The 19,678-nt window shown below is 37.3% G+C and overlaps 1 protein-coding gene across 3 annotated transcripts in view; it reads right to left on the bottom strand.

Annotated features, from left to right (window-relative positions):
• Window positions 1-1,078: 1,078 nt before the first annotated feature.
• MIER3 (mesoderm induction early response 1, family member 3) overlaps window positions 1,079-19,678 on the bottom strand; it is a 39,025-nt gene continuing 20,425 nt past the window's right edge. Inside the window, exons 5-13 of one of the 3 annotated variants that reach the window (XM_006891531.1) lie at window positions 18,687-18,807; window positions 17,072-17,157; window positions 16,789-16,861; window positions 14,589-14,740; window positions 11,419-11,500; window positions 9,822-9,913; window positions 7,986-8,113; window positions 7,759-7,901; window positions 1,079-5,070 (exon numbers count right to left, since the gene is read on the bottom strand). In XM_006891531.1, the coding sequence (XP_006891593.1) occupies window positions 4,613-5,070; window positions 7,759-7,901; window positions 7,986-8,113; window positions 9,822-9,913; window positions 11,419-11,500; window positions 14,589-14,740; window positions 16,789-16,861; window positions 17,072-17,157; window positions 18,687-18,807 (1,335 nt within the window). In that variant the 3' untranslated portion in view covers window positions 1,079-4,612. Of the gene's footprint in view, window positions 5,071-7,758; window positions 7,902-7,985; window positions 8,114-9,821; window positions 9,917-11,418; window positions 11,501-14,588; window positions 14,741-16,788; window positions 16,862-17,071; window positions 17,158-18,686; window positions 18,808-19,678 lie in introns of all 3 variants that reach the window. The other 2 variants (XM_006891530.1, XM_006891532.1) reach the window with 2 other exon arrangements.

Here is a 19,678-nt window from a genome sequence, read left to right as displayed (position 1 = left end):
AGGCCTCTGACAAGTCAGGGAGACAGCGGACTCCAAAAGCCCATCACTGATGGAAATTACAAAAATGTAAAAGGTCTGGAGGGCACTAGAAACTATTCTCCTTCCAGGAGGCTTCTCCTCACTCCCTTAAAAGCCTGAAACACCCTGAAGTACTCATCTGGCACTTGCTGTATCCATCACACTTGTGCACGCGCCCCCTCTGAAGGCACTTCTGTGAATCCGTCCACTAGAGAGCCCTGCACAGTAAGGCCCTCACGCAGCCGTGGAAGGAAAGTGCCTTTACATGAGTAACCAAGGCAGAAGTAGTCAAGGTTTTTGCTCTGAATTAGCTTCCTACTGCCTTTGTGAAAAATCCGAGTATTATGGGCTTTCTGATCACTGCCTATTAACAATACTAGAGAAAGTTCTAATGAAAGCAAGTGAAGTACTGGTGGGTTTAAACCTCAGACCTTTCATTTCCAACTGAACACTTAACTGCTGAGCCACCAAGGGTCCTCTTAAGGAAGGCACAATAGTTGAATGTTCCCAGAATGAAACTAACAGTAGAGTTTGGCATAGTACTAACCCTATTACAGACAGAAGACAATTTTAGAGGAGTTAAGAAAAGCATATTTAACCTAAAATGACTTGTCTATTATATATTTATTATACCTAAACCCAAATTTAGGGAGCTCTGGTGGCCCTAGTGGCACAGAGATGCGCTACAATCCCCAAGGCGTGCGGTTCAAATCTACCAGCTATTCTGCAGGAGAAGGATGGGCAATCTCCTGCCTCAAAGATCCGCTGGAGGGTCAGGTATAAGTTGGTTCTGACTTGACAGCACATAATAACAACAGAGACAACTTAAAGAAGTTCTAAGCAAAGCGTTCTAACCTACCAGCTGCTTCATGGGAGAAAGATGGGCAGTCTCCTCCCATGCAATATACTGCCTCTGAAAACCCACTGAAGGGTAAATTAGTTCTGACTTGATAGCAAACCCAATTTAACAGTGGTAAAATACTCATTTGGCATAGCTCAAGATTTGTTGATTCAAAAAATCTATTTGGGGCAAATACTCACACGAACCAAGGAAAAAAAAAAAAGATTTCCAGATTTTTATTTCTGGAACTGTACACCAGGTATTAAAGTACAACAAATACAAAATAATGCTCAAAAAAATCAGTGTTTATGTACAAATATTAAAATCAATGCAACAATAGCAACTTCCTCTTGAACATCTGATACTAAAACTTGTTCTGATTGTCACTAATTTATCTCATACTCACAGGGTACTTATTTCAAACTGGGACAATTGGAATCACTGGTTGTCTAAGAAGAATATTAATATCTACCATATTTAACAATAAAACTAACAGTTTCCTCCTTTTAGTGAAAAATTAGGAACTTTTTAAAAAACATAGCAATGTCAATATTCTTATAAATTATTTCAATTTCCATTTGTAGACAATGTGCTTTGAAACTCTGGGCAAAAACAATCTCCTTGGTGGTCATGTTCATTTGTTAGTTTACATTCAAAGTTGAAATACTCACTAGAGACTTTGGTAAAATTAAATAGTATCACTATGCTCTATTAGATCTGACACTGTCAAATATTTATGACCCTCAATTTTAAAAATTAAAAAGGAAACAATTGCACAATTCCTTTTAAAAATTAAAAAGGAAAACAGGTGACCTAATTGTACACACTTTAGTATTTTTTTAAGCAGTATTCTACATCTTTCAAGTAAATTCAGCAGTTGACTATGACAAGAGGAAAACTAAACATTTAAAAAGCTAGAATGAAAAAGATGAAGTATGACTAACAAAAGTAAAGTATTGCTATAGTCACAGCACCAGTTACATTTCTAAATGAATCCGCTCTCCTCTTCAAATTCCCAGTACATAAAAGACACACCAGCCAACAATGCAATTGCTCACCATGGATTTTTGGTTTGTTCATACGAAAATAATGTGGCAAAGGGAAAGAAAAAGAATTCATCACAGTTTGTTACAAGAATTGTGCTTAACACTTGATAAGAAAGGCATTGTTTCTTCATATGATTACAAATTTGCTATTTTCATGCTCTCAAATGCAATTCTTTTAATAAACAGTAACAAATTCTTTGTTAAAATGCTTAAACTGAAAGAAAAACAACAGTAAATCCAGCTTTTAAAAGAAAATTCAATAAATAGCTATCTTACATGGATAAAGTTATAGTGGTACAATTATGAATGTCACATCAAGCATGCACAAAAATGGTATTTATACACGGTAGAAGTAGTCAGAAAATATTGAATTAGATCTAAAAAGATATGAAGAATTTACATATATATACAAAAATCTTGCAAATTATTGCCTCATTTTATCAAGGAATTAAAAGTAAACGTTACCAGCTAGGTAGCACTCTCTAAGAGGCTAAAATCAGGTTGGTATTTAAAAATCTATTAAGCTAGCTGGAATTTCTTTTTCTCTCATACCATTTTCTGGATTTTGGTCAAAAATCTTTATTAAATAACTAAAGTGTCCATTCAACTTGCTGATAATCCAAACTTTAGATAGGAAACACCGTTTCCATCTTATATCAAGATCCCAGCAATGCATAGATAAACTGAATATATTACTGCATCAGCTACTGAGAATGGGCATGTTCATTTAAGTGCAACTGGTATTAGCATTCAGTCATCTTTGTGTAAATTATTTTATACAAACCAGCCACTGTAAACCCAGAGTCAAAAGTAAAGTTACAATGGAAGATTATGGCCAGTATCTTACAAAATGTACTGATTATTAACACAAGAAATACGGTTCAAAGTTTAGCACAACAACACAGCAATAAGAAGCTGACAACTTGGATGAAATATCAGAAAGCAACAAAAGGGCCCAGGCTACCCATTATTCACTGTGTGCATAAAAGAATGCTAGACTTTAGATGTATAAATTAGAGACTGGTTTTTTTAAGTTATTAATTTAACTACTTTTGTCCACTGTGCTAAACTAAATTTTCTAGTAAATGTGCTACTGCGTAAACACTTCAAAGCAATCTTCATTAAAATGCTGCAAAGAAAAACAAGAACACACATCATCCAAAAGGAAGGATGTCATTGCAGTTCACAGTTTGTATAATAAATACCCTCCCTTTCAATCACTACTAAGGTTACTACATACTATCTACTCATCAGCATAACCTTGAAGCTACTTATGCTTACAAATACCAGCAATGCAGTCAAACATTTAAGTTTTTTGCAAAGCAACACAATAAATTTTTTTTTTAATTCATTAACATGGGAGAGGGGTAAGGTAAAATTGTTTTAAATGTTCTATGAAAGGATAGTTTATTATAATAGTTTATCACATATTGTTTAAATTCACCTTAGAGCTTAAAATATACAAAAGTCTGTGTAACAAAATGGCCAAAGTTTAGGGTGATAGCTTCTCACTACCAATGCTTGGAAAATAAAATTTGAGATGCATCTGAATGTCCATATTTTTGAAACATAAAGTGGTAAAGTACCGTATCATATAGGAACTCACATTTTTCTTGTCAAATGATCAAACTAAACAAAAAAGCTTAAATATACTTCAAGGTTCTACTGCATTATGTATAAAGTCTAGAAGTCCCTCCTAAATATTAACACTTTGAACTGCAGTGCTACAAACAACAGAAGGGGTGTCCCAAAATGTAAACCACTGAATGGTAATAACTGAGGCTTTTTAGACTGTTCCTCAGGATAAACTAAATTATACAATGACCAGTATTGATTTTTAAGATTACAATCTTGACAATGGTGGACAAAACTCCAATCAGAACACCACATCTTCCAAAGGCCAGATTTTTAGCCAATAAACGAAGTTACACAGAAATCTTCTGGCAGTAAGATGACTCATTCTTTGTAAAGGAGCCCTGGTCTAAAATTTTGCAAAAGGATCCAAGCAAGCGTCTTCGTAATTTGCACGCAGTTCCTTGTGCTGGCTTCCACATAGATGGATTTGCTGTTTTGTAAACTGAAGTGCTCTACTTGAATAACATGAGAGAAGTTTCCATTAAAAAAAAAAAAAAGAAAAAAACCTTGCATGTTTGTGCAGTTTAAAGAAACCTACCCCTGCTTTTATTTAATTAAGAAAAATAAAACAACAACAACAAAAATGCTACATTAAGCAGGGATCAAGATTGGTACCTGTAAACATTGTTTTCCACTGCATCCATTTCGGCAAAAGAATTTACATGAAAAGAAGCCACTCTATTCAGTTCAGAACTTCTGTGCTGGTTTTGAGCTGGTGGCCTCTGTCTACAGGTTTTAAACTGGGAAGGAGGGCAGTGGGGACCAGAAAAAATAGAAAACAGAGGGAGTGGGGTGGAGGTATCTGGGGGTGAGGAAGAGAGAAGCAGAGCTTAAAGCTGCACCACAGAGTTCAATCTTAGTTCCCAACTCTGCTGATTATAGTTCATTTCCACATTTATGGATTGAAAAATGAAAATACTCTTGATAAATCAAGATATAGTTCTATACATACTGACATCACTGATGTCATAGTGAAAAAGGTTCAAACTTCCAGTGAAAGACTAAGCAAACCTGATAGCTCCCCTCGAGTTTACTGGTACTGCACACCCGCTATTCGAAGCTCCCGGCCGCTTCACTCCGAGTGCAGGGCGGTGTGCTGATGCAGAGCGTGGGTGCTGATGAAACCATTGGTCTCGCTGGCAGATAGATTGCCAAAGTCAGCCACTGAGACAGCCATTTTGGCACTGGTGATATGATGTGTGTGATTTTCAAAGTCCACACCTAAATTATTTACAGACACCTCATTCATAAAGGATTCGGGGACAGCGATGCCCATTTTCAATCTCTTTGCTGGTCTTTCTGACTCCTCACTGCACATGTTCATAGGGTTTAGCTCTGAGTGATAAAATCCAGTCTCAAACAGGTTATAGCAATCGCTTTCCCCATTGCTGGGCAAGGGGAGTAACTCTTCTGTTACAACAGGCACATGATTGACTTGTCCACGGGGAGTGTTGCCCAGTGGAGGAAAGCTATCATCCAAACAATTCACATCTGGCGGGCTGCAGACGGTCGCCACACTGTTAGTCAAAGCTACAAAGAAACAGAAAACAGTTTAATGATGTAATCCAAGGGCATGAAATATTTCAGGATCTCTCCTGAAAATACAATGCTGTCAGTGATGGGAATACTATCCAAATGCATACAAGGAGGACCTGTTAATTAGACGATTACTCAAATTTACGCACCAACCACTAAAGTCAAAGATGAAGAAATTGAGGAATGCTACCAACTTCCGCAGTCTGATCAAACATGCAATCAAGATACATTAATAACAATTGGTGATTGGAATGCAAAAGTTGGAAACAAGGAAGAAGGACTGATAATTGAAAAATACAGCCTTGGTGATATAAACGAGGCACAAGATTATGTGATAGCATTTTGTACAACCAACTTATTCATCGCAAATACCTTTTTTTAAAAAACATAAACGGCGACTATACACGTGGACCTCGCTGATTGGAACATTCAGGAGTCAAATCGACTACATCTGTGGAAAGAGATGGTGGAGAAGCTCAATATCATCAGTCAGAAAAAGGTCAGGGGCTGACTGCGGAACAGACCATCAATTGCTCATATATAGGTTCAAGGTGAAGCTGAGGAAAATTAAAACAAGTCCACGAAAGTCAAAATATGACCTTGAATATATCCCACCTGAATTTAGAGACCATCTCAAGAATAAATTTGATGCACTGAATACTAATGACTGAAGACCAGATGAACTGTGGGCTCACATCAAGGATATCACACATGAAGAACGCAAAAGGTAACTAAAAAGACAAGAAAAAAACAAAGACCAAAATGAATGTAAGAAGAAATTCTGAGACTCGCTCTGGAATATAGAAAAGCTAAAGTGAAAAGAATAAACTATGAATTAATACAGCTGAGCAGATTTCTAAGGATGGATCAAGAAGAGAAAGCACAGTACTATAAGGAAATGTGCAAAGTCCTGGAGTTAGCAAACAAAAGGGAAGAACCCCACCAGCATTTCCCAAGCTGAAAGAACTGTGGGGTGGAATAAAGAAAAGCAGCCCCAAATAGCAACACTGAAGAATTCCATGGGCAAACACTGAGTGAGGCTGGAGGCATCAAAAGAAGATGGGGGGGGGGGAAGAGAGTTACTGTTCCAGGAAACCAACTTTCAAAAGTACTTCTAGAAGAAGCATACAGTACTTCAGTACTATCAACAGTACTGAAGAAAGGAGTTCAAACTACACTGACCACAATGGCAAAAAATAAGTCTCTGGGAATTGAAAGAATACCAACTGAGGTGCTTCAACAAATACATGTAGCCTCAGATTTAGAATAAAGCTAAGTGCTAAGAAATTAGGAAGACAGCTAACTAGTTCACCAGCTAAAACATTTCTCTTTTTGTTCATATTAAAAAAATCAAAAGTGATCAAACAGAATGCAGACTTTATCAAGCAACATCATTAATACCACATGCAAGTAAAATCTTGCTGAAGATTAATTACTCAGAAACAGCAAGAGCAGTCTACATAAACTGGAACTTCCAAAAATTACAAATAGGTACAGAAGAGGCCCTGAAATAAGGGATATCATCACTGCTGATGTCAAATGGATCTTTGCTAAAAACAGAGAATACCAGAATGTTTTACGAAAAGGTTGTATCATCATAAATTGTGGCTACCATTGAGAAGAATGGGAATCAACACTTAATTGTGCTCATGTAAAATCCACATATAGGCCAAGAAGCAGTCATTTGAACTGCACAAAAATACACTGCATGGTACAAAATCAGAAAAGGAGTGTTGTGAGGGTTGCATTCATTCGCTATATCTATTCAATCTGTATGAAGAGCAAGTACTCTGAGAACTGGAAGTATATGAAGAACGTAGCATTAGGACTGAAGAACAACCTGTGTTATTTGCATAAACTTAATTGATAAAACCAAGAAGACCCGAAGCATTTAGGAATGAAGGTCAAAGATGATACAGCCTTCAGTATGAATGATATTTCAACATGAAGAAAATAACCAACCTCACAATTCGACCAAATTAACATCGTGACAAATGTAGAAAACAGTGTAATTATCAAGGATTTCCTTTAACTCGAAATCTAAAATCACATCCATTGAAGGAGCAGTCAAGAAATCATATGATGTATTCCATCATGAAATCTATTGCCAAGGACCTCTCTAGAGTGCTAAAGAGCAAGGATGTCACTTTAAAGACTAAGGTGTACTTGCCCCAAGGCATGATCTTTTTAATCACCTCATACACATATGAAAGTTAGACAATAAACAAGAAAGAGATCTGATGCTTTTTTTTTTTTGAGATCTGATGCTTTTGAGTTATGGTGGTCTCAAAAAATATTGACTGCACCATAGACTGCCAAAAGAGTAAATAAATCCATCTGGCATGAAGTGCAGCCAAAATACTTTTTATAAGCAAAGATGGTGATTTACTCACATACTTTGGGCATGTTATTAGAAAGGGCCAATCCCTATGCACAGTAAAGTTAAAGGGTCAATGAAAGAAAATAAAGACTTGCAATGAGCTGGACAGACATAGTGCCTCCCAACAATGGCCTTAAGCATAGCAGAGATTGTGGGATGGTGAGGGATTGGAGAATTTCATTTTGTTAAATGTAGGGCTGCGATGAGTCAAGAGACACCCAATAGCACCAAAGAGCAGCATGCTATGACAACAAGCTTTGCCCAAAGCTATATTCAAACCACAGAAAAGATGTTTGTTTTACCTGACAAGTCACTGGCACTTAAAGAGTTCAGAATGTTGAGCTGCTGATCAGGAACAGGCTCAGGGCGGTTAGAAGTTAAGGCTGAAGAATTTACCGTCCCACCCACATCTTCTGTTGCATCTACCAAACGGTCCATATAGTCCCTGAAAAACATACCCCAATAATTTTAGGGTTGCTCATTACAGTTAAAAACAAAGAATTACTGACACGATGCCCATGACACTTACGTCACTCCAGGGTGATGGTTATATCGTTTCTTTCCAAATCTTGTTTGTTGAGCAAAGTAATCATAACGTTCAGATTTCTTCCACATGTAGTAGAAAGCTACACATTCAGCAACTGTTCTAGTTCTCACCTGACAAGCCAAAAAATGGATTTAAAAGAAAAACAGCAAATTCTCCCTGTTTTGTTAATATGAAAAAACCACCACCAAAACACAAAACAAAAACCAAACTATAACACTATAGTGTCAATCCACAAGCCTAATTTTCTATCTTCTCAATTATGAATTTCCAAACACTTATTAATCAGAAATGTCTTTATGTGATAATGAGGCTACTTTTCTAAAGGCCAAAAGTTCTTGGCCTTTAAAAATTTATAATGTATTGAACCCTGAGAAGGTACACACACAGGGGGTTTTAATTCCCAAAATTACACATACAGGGACATAGTTTTCTGGGTAGAAGGGCCAGAAACTCATCAGATTCTCAAAGGGTTCTATGATCCAAGAGGGGTTAAGAACCCTTGATGAAGGCATCAGCACGACCTTGTGCCTGGAATTTCAGATAGTTCACTAGGTGAAGGTTGCTTCCTCAAAAGTGTCTGGATTTTTAACTCCAATAGAGTTTGGTAAGAACAACAGTAAAATCTGGGCCTCACTAACTGGGCTCTAGATATAGACTAGGGTTCCTCTAATGACATAGAGCCACAGTTATGAGTGCAACTGTACATTCTGGATCAGACAAAATCCTGAATCTTTATCCAATAAATTTTTCTGCCCTGTTTAATCAGTACCCATTTAGGAAGGTACTGTATCATTCCCCTAATTAGTGAGTATATTCTGATAAAAAGCACTAAACTAGGATAGGGCACTCTGATAGTTAGTGTTAAGGAGGAGCTGTGCTACCAACCCAAAGTCCTGCAGTTTGAATCTGCTGGATTCTTTCTTCTTTGTGAGTTGTTCTGACTCAAAAGTACGTACAATAGCAACAGCAATACAGGATCAAGTCTTTTGTAAATTGTGATTTGTGAGAGTTTACAAAGTAAGTTAGTTTTTCAGTCAACTATTCATACATATCTTGTTCTACATCAGTTCTACTCCTCCCAATGTAACCACATCATCCTCCCCTCCTCCCTCTAATTTGCATTTGCATTCCTCCTACATTCGTGATGTCTTCCTTTGTTTTATGATACTGTTCTCATCATTCCACCATTGGACATTACATTGTCGTTCCCTTCACTCATCTTAGAAATGTGCCTATCATCTATTTAGGGAGCCCGGTAGCCAAGAAGGTAAAGAGTCGATTTGGAAAGGTAATAGATTTGTAAATCACCTATAAAGGGTTATAGCCTCAGAAACCCAAACTGGGGGTCATCATGTGTCATAATCAACTCAGTTACTGTAGGTTTGATTTTGGTTATAATGATGACAGTAATTTCTCATTACCAATTTGCCTAACAAAGAGTTTGACCACTCGGTAGTTAAACGTTCAGCTGCACTAAAAGGACAGAAGTTCAAACCCATTCTCCCACTAGGCAACTGATGACACAGAGTGATAAACAGTCTTCTGTAAAGATACCATGTTGTTGGGGGGCTCTGATGGACTAGTGGCAAGAAGCTGCACTGAAAGTGTGCGGTTCGAATCCACCAGATGCTTTGCTGGAGACGGAAGAACAACCTCCTCATGTACCAGTCAGATCCGATTTGACGGTACATGCACAAAACATACTAAAATATTTTTTTAAAAAAAAGGAAAAAAAAGATACCATCTTGTCCTAAGGGTCACTATGTGTCTGAATTAACGCAAAGCCAAGAGGTGAGGCTTATTTTGCCCAAGATGTACCTTATTCTTCTGTATAAGATGAAAATCTTTTCCAAAAAGCATGAGTGCATGTTCAAAGCTCCGGCATTCTTCTTCCGTCCACGCAGTCATTCCTTCTAAAGAAATTTCAGAACAAAATTCACTGGCATCAAAGCTAAGTGATTTACTAGTTCCCCCTCACCCCAGTATGTTTTCCCTGTAAAAGGCCATCAACTGACACACATAAAATTGTTCTGCACTTAGGAGACTTCAGTTAAAAGTACTAAAAGACTCTTGCCCAGATTTTTGGAACAAGGGTTCCTCTGGGTTGCCAGCTAATAAATTTTTCTTCTTTCAAGTTAAAAAAAAAGTGAGACTCCTACCAGAAAGCTTAAAAAAATGCAAATATATTGTTTCCTCCATGGAGGGTAAAGAATATACGCATTTTCCTATTTGTTTTCTCTTATTTTTTAAACAATGAGCATATATTAAATCAGAAGGTAAAAAGGCTATATCCATAAATGGAAAAAAAAAGAGCACCCTTATTTTGGTTTTACCCCAAAACTATTATTTAATTAAAAACCACATGCTTGCAGTCTTATTAAAATAATTAGTGTCTGTTTATTTAGGATCTGTATGCAGAGCTCTAAGCTGGATATATTAGAAATACAAACAAGGTTAAGAAGCGATCCCTGCTCTCACTAAATCACATTTAACTTCCTGGGAGATCTTGGTTGAAAAACTCCTTGAGGTGACAAGAGAAATTCTGAAGGCCTTCAGAGGGCCACAGAGTGCTTTATAACTTTTCCTTACTTCTGAAGTATCCCTAGTTTGATGACAATGGGAGATACGTCTTTGAAGGCATTAAAAGGAAGTCCACTATTAATAGTGTGAAGTAAGGAAAAACCCCAATACTTAGGATTTGAAAGTTCAGAGAGCCGAAATTTTTAGAAAGAAGCAACTTTTACAAGGAAACATTTCAATAGACTATTCTTAATTTCCAAGCTTGTATGTATTATTTTCAGCTTTTACATATTTCCAAGTACTTTGTATAACATTACTAAGTATTACTTCTATTTTATATATACTTATGAATGCTACAGTACATGCACTCCATTTACAAAGCAAAAACACTGAAACAAAAGTTAACCATTTGTTTTGACACATACCAAATAAAACCAAAGCACTCTAAAAATACAACATGATTACTACAAATATACTTCTTGCAGTAAATTCAGTGGATTATACTATATGGTTCTTCTTAAGCCTTAATCTCCTTTTAATTTCCTATTTAATTTTTTAAAAAAATAAAGAAAACAACTTTTTTCAATGAAATTATAAAATCATTCTTTTTAATTACTTTGGATATATTGTCATCACTGGGGTCTGCTTTGTTCTGTAACTATTTCTTCAAGAAAGTGGAGGTGACAGGGGGTTAACTAATTTGTATTTGGACAATCTCTGGCACGTCTAAAAATAGAGGGCAAGAAAAGGAAAAAATTATTTGCTATGAAGATGAACACAGATCTTACAAAAGTGTTATAGGATTGCTCTGTCCTTTACCATAGTTTACGCATTCTGATCCCCAAATGACCATCCCCTGTCATCTCCCTGTCTTGATCCAGAGAGTGCACCTTACCTTGAGAGGACTTTCCATTGCAGCAATACCTTTCGATTGCTTCCTTCGTATTGTGATTACACTTGAGAAGTTCGTATAATGCCTGGGGGTGAAGCAGCCAATCAATAAAAATGATCAAAAGTTTATACTGAACAGTCTTTTACAAAACAAGCATATTTTAAGAGTCTTCATAAGAGTCTTCATAAACACTGCTGACATGCTTTCTAATTTTAGGTCACCTGAGACTACGTTTGCCCAAGTAATTAGGCTAAATAACTATCGCATGGTACCCGCAGGATGTGTTCATTCTCACTCTTCCTCTCAGAAGTTATCCACCAGCCGCATTCTCCACCCCCCATCCTTCGCTTTCTGAACTTGGGGAACAGCCTTATGTTAAGTGTCTTTTATAAAGATTTGAAAAAGCAGAGTTAGAGTCTTGTGTCAGTGTCACCTCTCAATGCCTCTGCGTGTTTTAATAAAAGGGAATAGCAGCAGGCCTGGACTAGAAGGACTGGATCTTTAGTGATGGGTTTACAGTGGCCTCAGGTGTTTCCACTTAGTAGGAAGTGTCATCCTACTAAATCTCTTTGGAATTGTGAACATATTAAATAGTAGTAGGTAAAGTTCAACTGAAAGTTAAATTATAATCTACCGCCAAGGAGGCTTCAAGGAGCATAAAGACAGCTCAATATTAGCAAGCCGATTACTAATGGGTTTGGCATCATGGGTTTATTGTTCAAAATGGTTTCCCTGGTCATCAATTTTGAACACTTAAGTGGCAGGGAGGGAACTTAAGACAGGATGTGTATAAAGTAATCATTACAGAACTGGTCGGTTTCTGCTATCCCATCCAGTTGAACTGCGTGGATTTAGCAGGAAGGTAGGCTCCTTCCTATGAGTAAAGAGGAGGAAGCAAGGAGTACAGTGTGTGTGTGGGGCCAATGCAATGGATTCTGGACCTGGCAGAGCAGTCAGACATGTTGGAACTACTAGAAGTAGGTGCCTCTGCAGCATGGGGAGCTATGTCTGACCTTACAGAAATTAGTTTTGTACTGTGGATGTTGTTGATGAGGTCAGTTTCCCTTTGTGTAGTTGATGACAGATACAGCCATCCCATGCTGCCTATATTCTTTTTACAACTGGCATTAGAAATATTTGATAAGCACATATCCATTTTTAATATGCAAAAAGGGAGGTCTGATAATGTATTCCCTAGGGAGTCGCTCTACTAATCCAGAGGTGATGTCTCTCGGGTGGCCTGAAACCAGAGTGCCTCTGTGGGAGAAAGATGGATAATCTCCTCTTGTGGGATTTATAGCCTTTGAAAACCTGCTGGAGGGCTGGCTATGTGCTAGCTGCAACTTAACAACAATAGCTGAGTAACATGCAAAAAGATAAAACTACAATAGTTCTAAATAAATGACGTATACTGTGTAACTTTTACTGTAAGGGTAGCTTATATAAATGACTGTACAAGAAAGACGTGGCAGTGAAAGTTTAAATCCACACCAATGCCAATGTGGACTCTGACTAAGCACCCCACAGGACAGAAAAGAACCACCCTGTATGTAGCCTGTGAATCTTTACAGAAGCAAAGAGCCACATTTTTCTCCCACAGAGTAGATGGTGGGTTTGAGATACTGATGTTTATGGTTACCAGTTTTAACAACTATGCCACCAGGGCTCCAAGTCAAATATTACAGCTCTAGAAATTCACAAGGGAGTTGCTACACCCTTATTACTTTAAGGTCTTGAGAGTCAATACTACTCACTGAAAGAAAATCTTAGATGGATCAGCTCTGTGAGAAGTAGACCCCATCACTACCACCACCAAATAGCTCTGAGAATTACAGTTGATGCTATAAGATATACCACAGGAATAGGAAATATGGGTAATGGGAAGGAAAGAACAAAAGTATCATTTGATAGTAACTTTAAAACTACAAAACCTAAGAAAAAACTCAAACACCAAGAAATAGTTTCAGTAGTCTGAAACAAATATACACTAAAAAAATTGTTCTTTCCCTGTATTAGCAATTTATAGATATGACTAAAACAGAGAGCCCATAAATGTCAGCATAAATAACTATAATTTCAAATGAGATACACAGGTAAAGTTCAAAAAAACAATGGTGAGTGACTAAAAAAAGTGTAAATAGATTAAGTTCTTGGAATGGAAGATTTTCTTAAAAACCCAATGGAACTTCTTTATTAATGGTGTACACTACTCTCTCTTAAGTTAGGTTACTACACCTTTCCCCCTTTGTTATGTTATTAGTGTAATTAAGTCTAACTATTGCTGATTACCTATGTCAGCAATATGGAGTGAAACAGGGACATGAACAGGGAAAAACGGCAGAAGGGCACACTAAAGCACACTCAAAAACCTGGACAGGCACCACTCCAGCCTCCTATGCCACAGGTGATCAGAGAATATTGGGCACTGGAGCTTATCAAAAGCTTCGACATCAAATTAATACATGTTTTTAACAAGCAATAAAAACAATTCATTGATGTCTGAAAAAATTTCAAGAATTCAAAGAATATTTTTATCATAAAATCTAAAAAGTCCAATCACTAGAAAGTTTAAAATAAGTGAGAATCATATCACTCTAGAACAATAAATATAGTCATTAAGAATGAAGTTATTAAAAAACTAGCAAGGGAAAGAAACAGCAAAGTCCTATTTAAGTGATCAAAAGGAAACAAAATGGCATCTATAATAAGACCAAAATTATACATAAATATATGAAAAAGAAAAAAAAACCAAGAAGAAAAAACATACAACTGTAAGGAGAGGTTACATCTAAGTTCTGGGGTATGGAGTTTTGTTTGTAAAACCAGTATTTTTCCATGGTTAAAACCTAATTAGAAAGAGATAAGCCGGTCATTCACACATAAGACATATCTGAATAGTTATGTACTGTGAGTCCAATACGACTCAGAGCTGACCCTCCAGGAAGCTTTCAGAGGCAGGAAATAGCAATTGAGAGAAGATAGCCCATACTTTTCCCAAGGAGCAGCTGGTGGACTGGAACCACATGCCTTTCGGCTAGCAGCACAACTCCTTACCACTAAGCCATCGGAGCTCCATAACAGAAAGAGATACACAGTTCACATATAATGTCTAAGTCAAAACAAAATCAAGAAGATACTCTGTTAAACTATGTCTTAATGAAATCAGAGTGTACCTGTTCATTGTCCCTTGTGTGTGTTCCTGCAGAAATCCGATCCATTAGTTTTTCATTTCCGGTTCTTAATGAAATCTCAACAAGGTATTCCTTAACTTTGCTTTCCAAAACCACACCAGGCTGCCAAAGTAACTGGTCTTCATTTTCATACACTGATAAAGAATATTAAAACTAATGAGCATACTCAAATATATACACAAACTGTTCTTTCCCTTCCTGACTGGCTAAACAATGGGACCAGAAACTAACATTGAAAGGCTCATTTTAAATATCTAGCAAATATAGTTTTTAACTGTAAAAGTTAAAATGTAAAAATATTTTTTTAATGTTACTATAGGTTAAAGGCCCCCGTGGTTAGAGCAAACAGCTTTTTGGTGACTAGACTGAAAAATTCCCATGCCTGTTGTCAGGTGCCGCTGAGTCGCTCTGACTCCCAGCCGCCCTATGCACAAAAGAACGCCAATCCATCTTACTGAGGCTTTTTCTCTTTGGCTGGCCCTCAACTTTTCTATGCCTAGTAAAGCTTAACACTCAGTAGTGGTATCTTACAATGCCCTAATGAAGGGGTGAAAAACAGTTTAAAATCTTTAAGAACGAGTAAATGTTTTAATAATCCTCGTGCTCTTATCTCTTCAGTTACCTAAATGGATAAAAAAAACCCTAAAAATAAAAAACTACAAGCAGAATAAAGATCTAGAATAAAAGTATTTGATGATGTACTGATGTCCTTATTTATTAATACAATTATTATTTAAGTATTACCAATTTCTTTCTAAGAGTGAATTTTTACTTAAAGATTCAGGAAGTAGTTTAATCAGAACTCCCTAAAGAAAGCATGGTAAGCAGTCAGGTAAACTTTCCTCAGTCTCTTAAAGAGGATGATAGGCTGATACACAAGATGTCATTAAAATAAGGTTTAGCCTCACCTAAAACTTCTACTCCATACAAGGAAGTAATACGGATGCCTCAACCAATATGCCCTTGTTTCCAGGACATTCCAGCCTTTAAATCTATGATAAAACCCACTGCTATTGAGTCAGTTCCAGCCACTGGGTTTTTGAGGATGTAAATCTTCATTGAAGGAGACGTCCCCTCTTTCTCTTGTGAAGCAGCAAGTGGATTTGAACTAATGGCCTTTCAGTTGGCAGTCTAATACCTTGAGCAGTATGCCAACAGGGCTCCTTCCAGGGTTTGTGAAAGAGAGAACATTATCTACATTATGTTTAACGTAAGGCCCAATAGATACTCAGCATGTACTTGTTTCCAGGGGTGTATGCAGTACCTGGGTGATGGGTGGAGGCTGTGGCACCTGAATTTAATCAACTACTTATCAGTTTCCTTATCTGGGGAGGACCATCACCTGTCACTTTAAGAGAAGTTTAGAGAAAAACAAGTGTTGCTAGGAGCTGCTAATACTAATGAGCCCAATTTCTCTTCATTTTGACAGAAGATAACCCAGCACGGAGGAAGTGGGGGTGGACACTGAGTGCCATGCTTGCCGTGTGGCTTCTGCCCTCCTGTCTTCACAGGATGGCATCAACCTATCAGAGAAACTCATAGGAATACTCCCAATCTATTTGGTTCCCAAATTCAGCTAGAAAATTGTACTTGCATCTCATTCTTCCACAACATTTCTCTATACCTTGAGAACACTACCAAAATGTGAGGAGAAACTAAAGAACACTTGATACATCAAGTAAGGGCAGAAAGTTCAGCAAAAGAAACCAGAACCCTTATACTGTCCTAGCGCTGGAAATACTTTGCACTTTTGGGGTTGGGACAATGCAAGGGGTTTTTTTACCTTTTTGCTTACTTAAGAGTTTTCTTTCCTAGATAATTCTACCCCAACATTCTCATTCTTTTTTTTTTCAACATTCTCATTCTTTCAGCAATAACATTCCACCCTTTCCCAGTGGTGTAGACCACAGATCAAGTGGTTACCTGTTAAAAGGAATGGCACTAGTTTAACAGGTGTTGAGTATACTGCCCAAGAGCACTGTACCAGGTGTGTCTTGATTCACATGCTAACTTTAACACACTTTTCCTACGTCAAGCCTGAATACCCCGACTGTGGTAGCTAACCTGGGCCCCAAAACCTACTGCAATACAGCTGAGGTAGGTAATCAGGTATTTTAAAAAAAACATTATCAAAATGTAACTTACTCGATGAAACACTGATCAAATCAAAAGTTTTCTTTACCTTTCTCATTACCATTATACTCTCCAAGATAAGGGGGAATCTCTGCCTGATACTGGAAACCAATCATTATTTCCTACAGGAAAATTCAGAAATAAAAATAATTAATTAAAAAGAAATTGAAAAGCCTCACTCACTTCTTATCGGTTACTCTAAACCCAAACTAAAAAAAACCCAACACCCCTTTATATTATAATAATAAACTGAAGTTATTATTTCAGAAATATATTTTTAAAATCTACTTGTCTGGTGACAATCTACTTAGGGTGACAGTGATTAAACATACCTTTCTCAACTCTTCAGGCGAGTTGCCACTGTCTGTTTCAACATCTTCAGCCTCTGATTCTTTATCCCCATCACATGTAGTATTTGCTAAAATGAGAAAAAAATATATTTTAGCTGTCTCTTTCATGGTGCAGCATCAAGGGAGCACAAGGTATTCTACACAAATGTACTGAACAAATAAGGTCAAGGTAAATAAACCAAGTGTCTTTCACTATTTCAGTATTAAACACAGTAAGATGCTAAAAACCCTAAGAAAGCATATGATGTCCTTATAATTAGGACAGTGTAGAGAATTCTGGTGCATAGCCCACAGCAAGTTGTCCTGCCAAGCTAACGGGTGCTTTTCAACCCACCAGTGGCTGAGAGAGGAAGACGAGCAGTCAGTCTCCTCTTGACATTTACAGCCTCAGAAACCTGGTGAAGCAGAAACATCCCAACAACCACTTTGGGCTTTAAGGATGGTGTGCTATTAACAGTGGGTTGTCTTAAAAATAAGTATCAGGGTTCTGATTATTCTAATCCCAGAATGATGCACACTAAGAGTTCCACCTTGTGTCCATCAAACTATCAAATACATGCAAATGTATTTGAATGTGTCGACCAAATAGCTCTTCTACCATAAAAACAGAGTTTGCTGGAGCTTCCCGACTAAAACAAGCCTGGAAGCAGGAGTGGCATCCACTTCTGAAATGGCTTGCCTCCGGAAACTCTATGTATGAACAGTGCTCAGGCCTTTCGCTCATAGGGTCGCTATGAGTTGTCTATGACTCGACAGCACCTAACAACCACCACCACCACCACCACCATAAAAATAACTCTAAAAATAAATGAAAAAAATCAATTTGCTTTGTAAACTCTTACTCAAATCAGTTAAAAAGGAATCAGAAAGAAAAAGAAAAATAGGAGATCTAATCCTATACTGCACATCAAGAACTACTTCAGTTCTAAGATACCTTCATAAGGGAGGAGGGTGTACTTGTGATTATAGCTTTATTACATGAAAGAGGGATATAAGTGAAGAAATGCATAAGGCAAGGTTTGGGAGACTTCCCAACTCAGAGCCTCCATGTCCCAAAAAAAGGCTGTGCTACCCACTCACATGTCACCAACCAGGAAGTGAAGGGAGCATCCCTGTCCAGAGCCTTTATTATACCTCACTATGCAGCCAAGCTCTTTATTACTATTACTAAAACCCCTTCGAATGTAACACAAGGAATTAAAAGTAAAAAACAAAACCAAAACCCCACAATAAACAAAGGCAAACAGATCATAAACAAAACAAAACTTTTTAAAAACACTGATAGTTTTCAAAATCAGGAAGGCGAGAGCTTTGTAAAAGAAACCCAAACATTTTCTAGTTGATCTAAGACTAGTTACTATAGTAACTAACGAATATTGGAAAAGAAACTAAAGAGCAATATAAAATTAAGTGAATGTGTTAATCTTTAAACAGCATTATTAGTTCACCTACACTGCACTAAAAAAAAGGCTTTATCTTGTTCATAGTATTATTTCACTTAGGTAAAACACTGGCATATTTTAACACAAACTGAACTGAATAGAATGCCTTCACACTATCACTGCTCCTATTAACCAGTAATGATTGGGTTTCTTACATCTTAAAGGTCTAGGGAAGAAATCAGAAGTCTCATGGGAGGTCACAGATGGTGTCAGATCATCTGCGGAAGACTGAGTCTCCTCATCATCACCTGATAACAGGTCTTTTGCTATTTCCTCCTGGAAGAACAGGAAGGCAATAGTAGAATTAGAAATCACTATATTTAATCAATTAAGAAGTGTCATTTTACAGTAGAAATTTGTTATGCTCCTGTAATTTACTTCATGTACAAAAATATGAAATAACATTAGTAACCATACTATTACACACTAATGCTTCTAACAGGAACAATTTGCCTAATCTGGGGGAGCGCAGCACTTATTCAAAATTACAAACTAATATATAATGAATTTACAACAAAAGGGAAAAACAAATCTGACTTCTAAGTTGTTAGTAATTATACTCACTTCCTGTCAGGATAAGTAAAACAAAACTGAAAACATAAAAAGTTTCCAACTATTTAGGGGTCCAATAATGAAAGCTTGGACTAGTGATATAATGTGAAAAGAAACAAGCTCAAATTCATCTTTCTGAGAGTGTTATGTCAGCCCTGTGCTCAGTTATGGTGACTCTACTACATGAGCATCCGCTGTGGCCAATAGGGTCTCTGGTACATTAATATCACATTTAACTAGAAGATTTTTGTCACCAAATGTGGGAATCACACAACCAAAGAGTGGATTCTTCTCCCTGCTTCATCTGAAAGACGGGGCAAGTTTTCCAAGCAGGAAGAGCTTCTTTTGCCCTACTGGTCAGTTAGGGAGACCACAGACAGCTGCGTAAATTTTCTTCAACAGGTTCTGGGCCTCCCCGAAACCAGCCCATATAGAGCCAAATCATTGTGACTATGGCTACCATTGCCACTGTCACTCTTGGGTCATTAAGAAATAGAACTTAGTGCCAACTATTCCACTCCGAAAACAGCCTGGTTTGAAGGCTTATAAGGGATTGATGAGTTAAAAAAAGATAAGGCAAAATTTGTTTAGATGC

This window comes from Elephantulus edwardii, unplaced genomic scaffold (assembly GCF_000299155.1).
Source record: "Elephantulus edwardii isolate Elephantulus edwardi_28Jun2011 unplaced genomic scaffold, EleEdw1.0 scaffold00099, whole genome shotgun sequence".
NCBI classification, from domain to species: Eukaryota; Metazoa; Chordata; class Mammalia; order Macroscelidea; family Macroscelididae; genus Elephantulus; species Elephantulus edwardii.
Note: the sequence above shows the minus strand (reverse complement) of the source record. Positions and strands in the feature narration are given on the sequence as shown.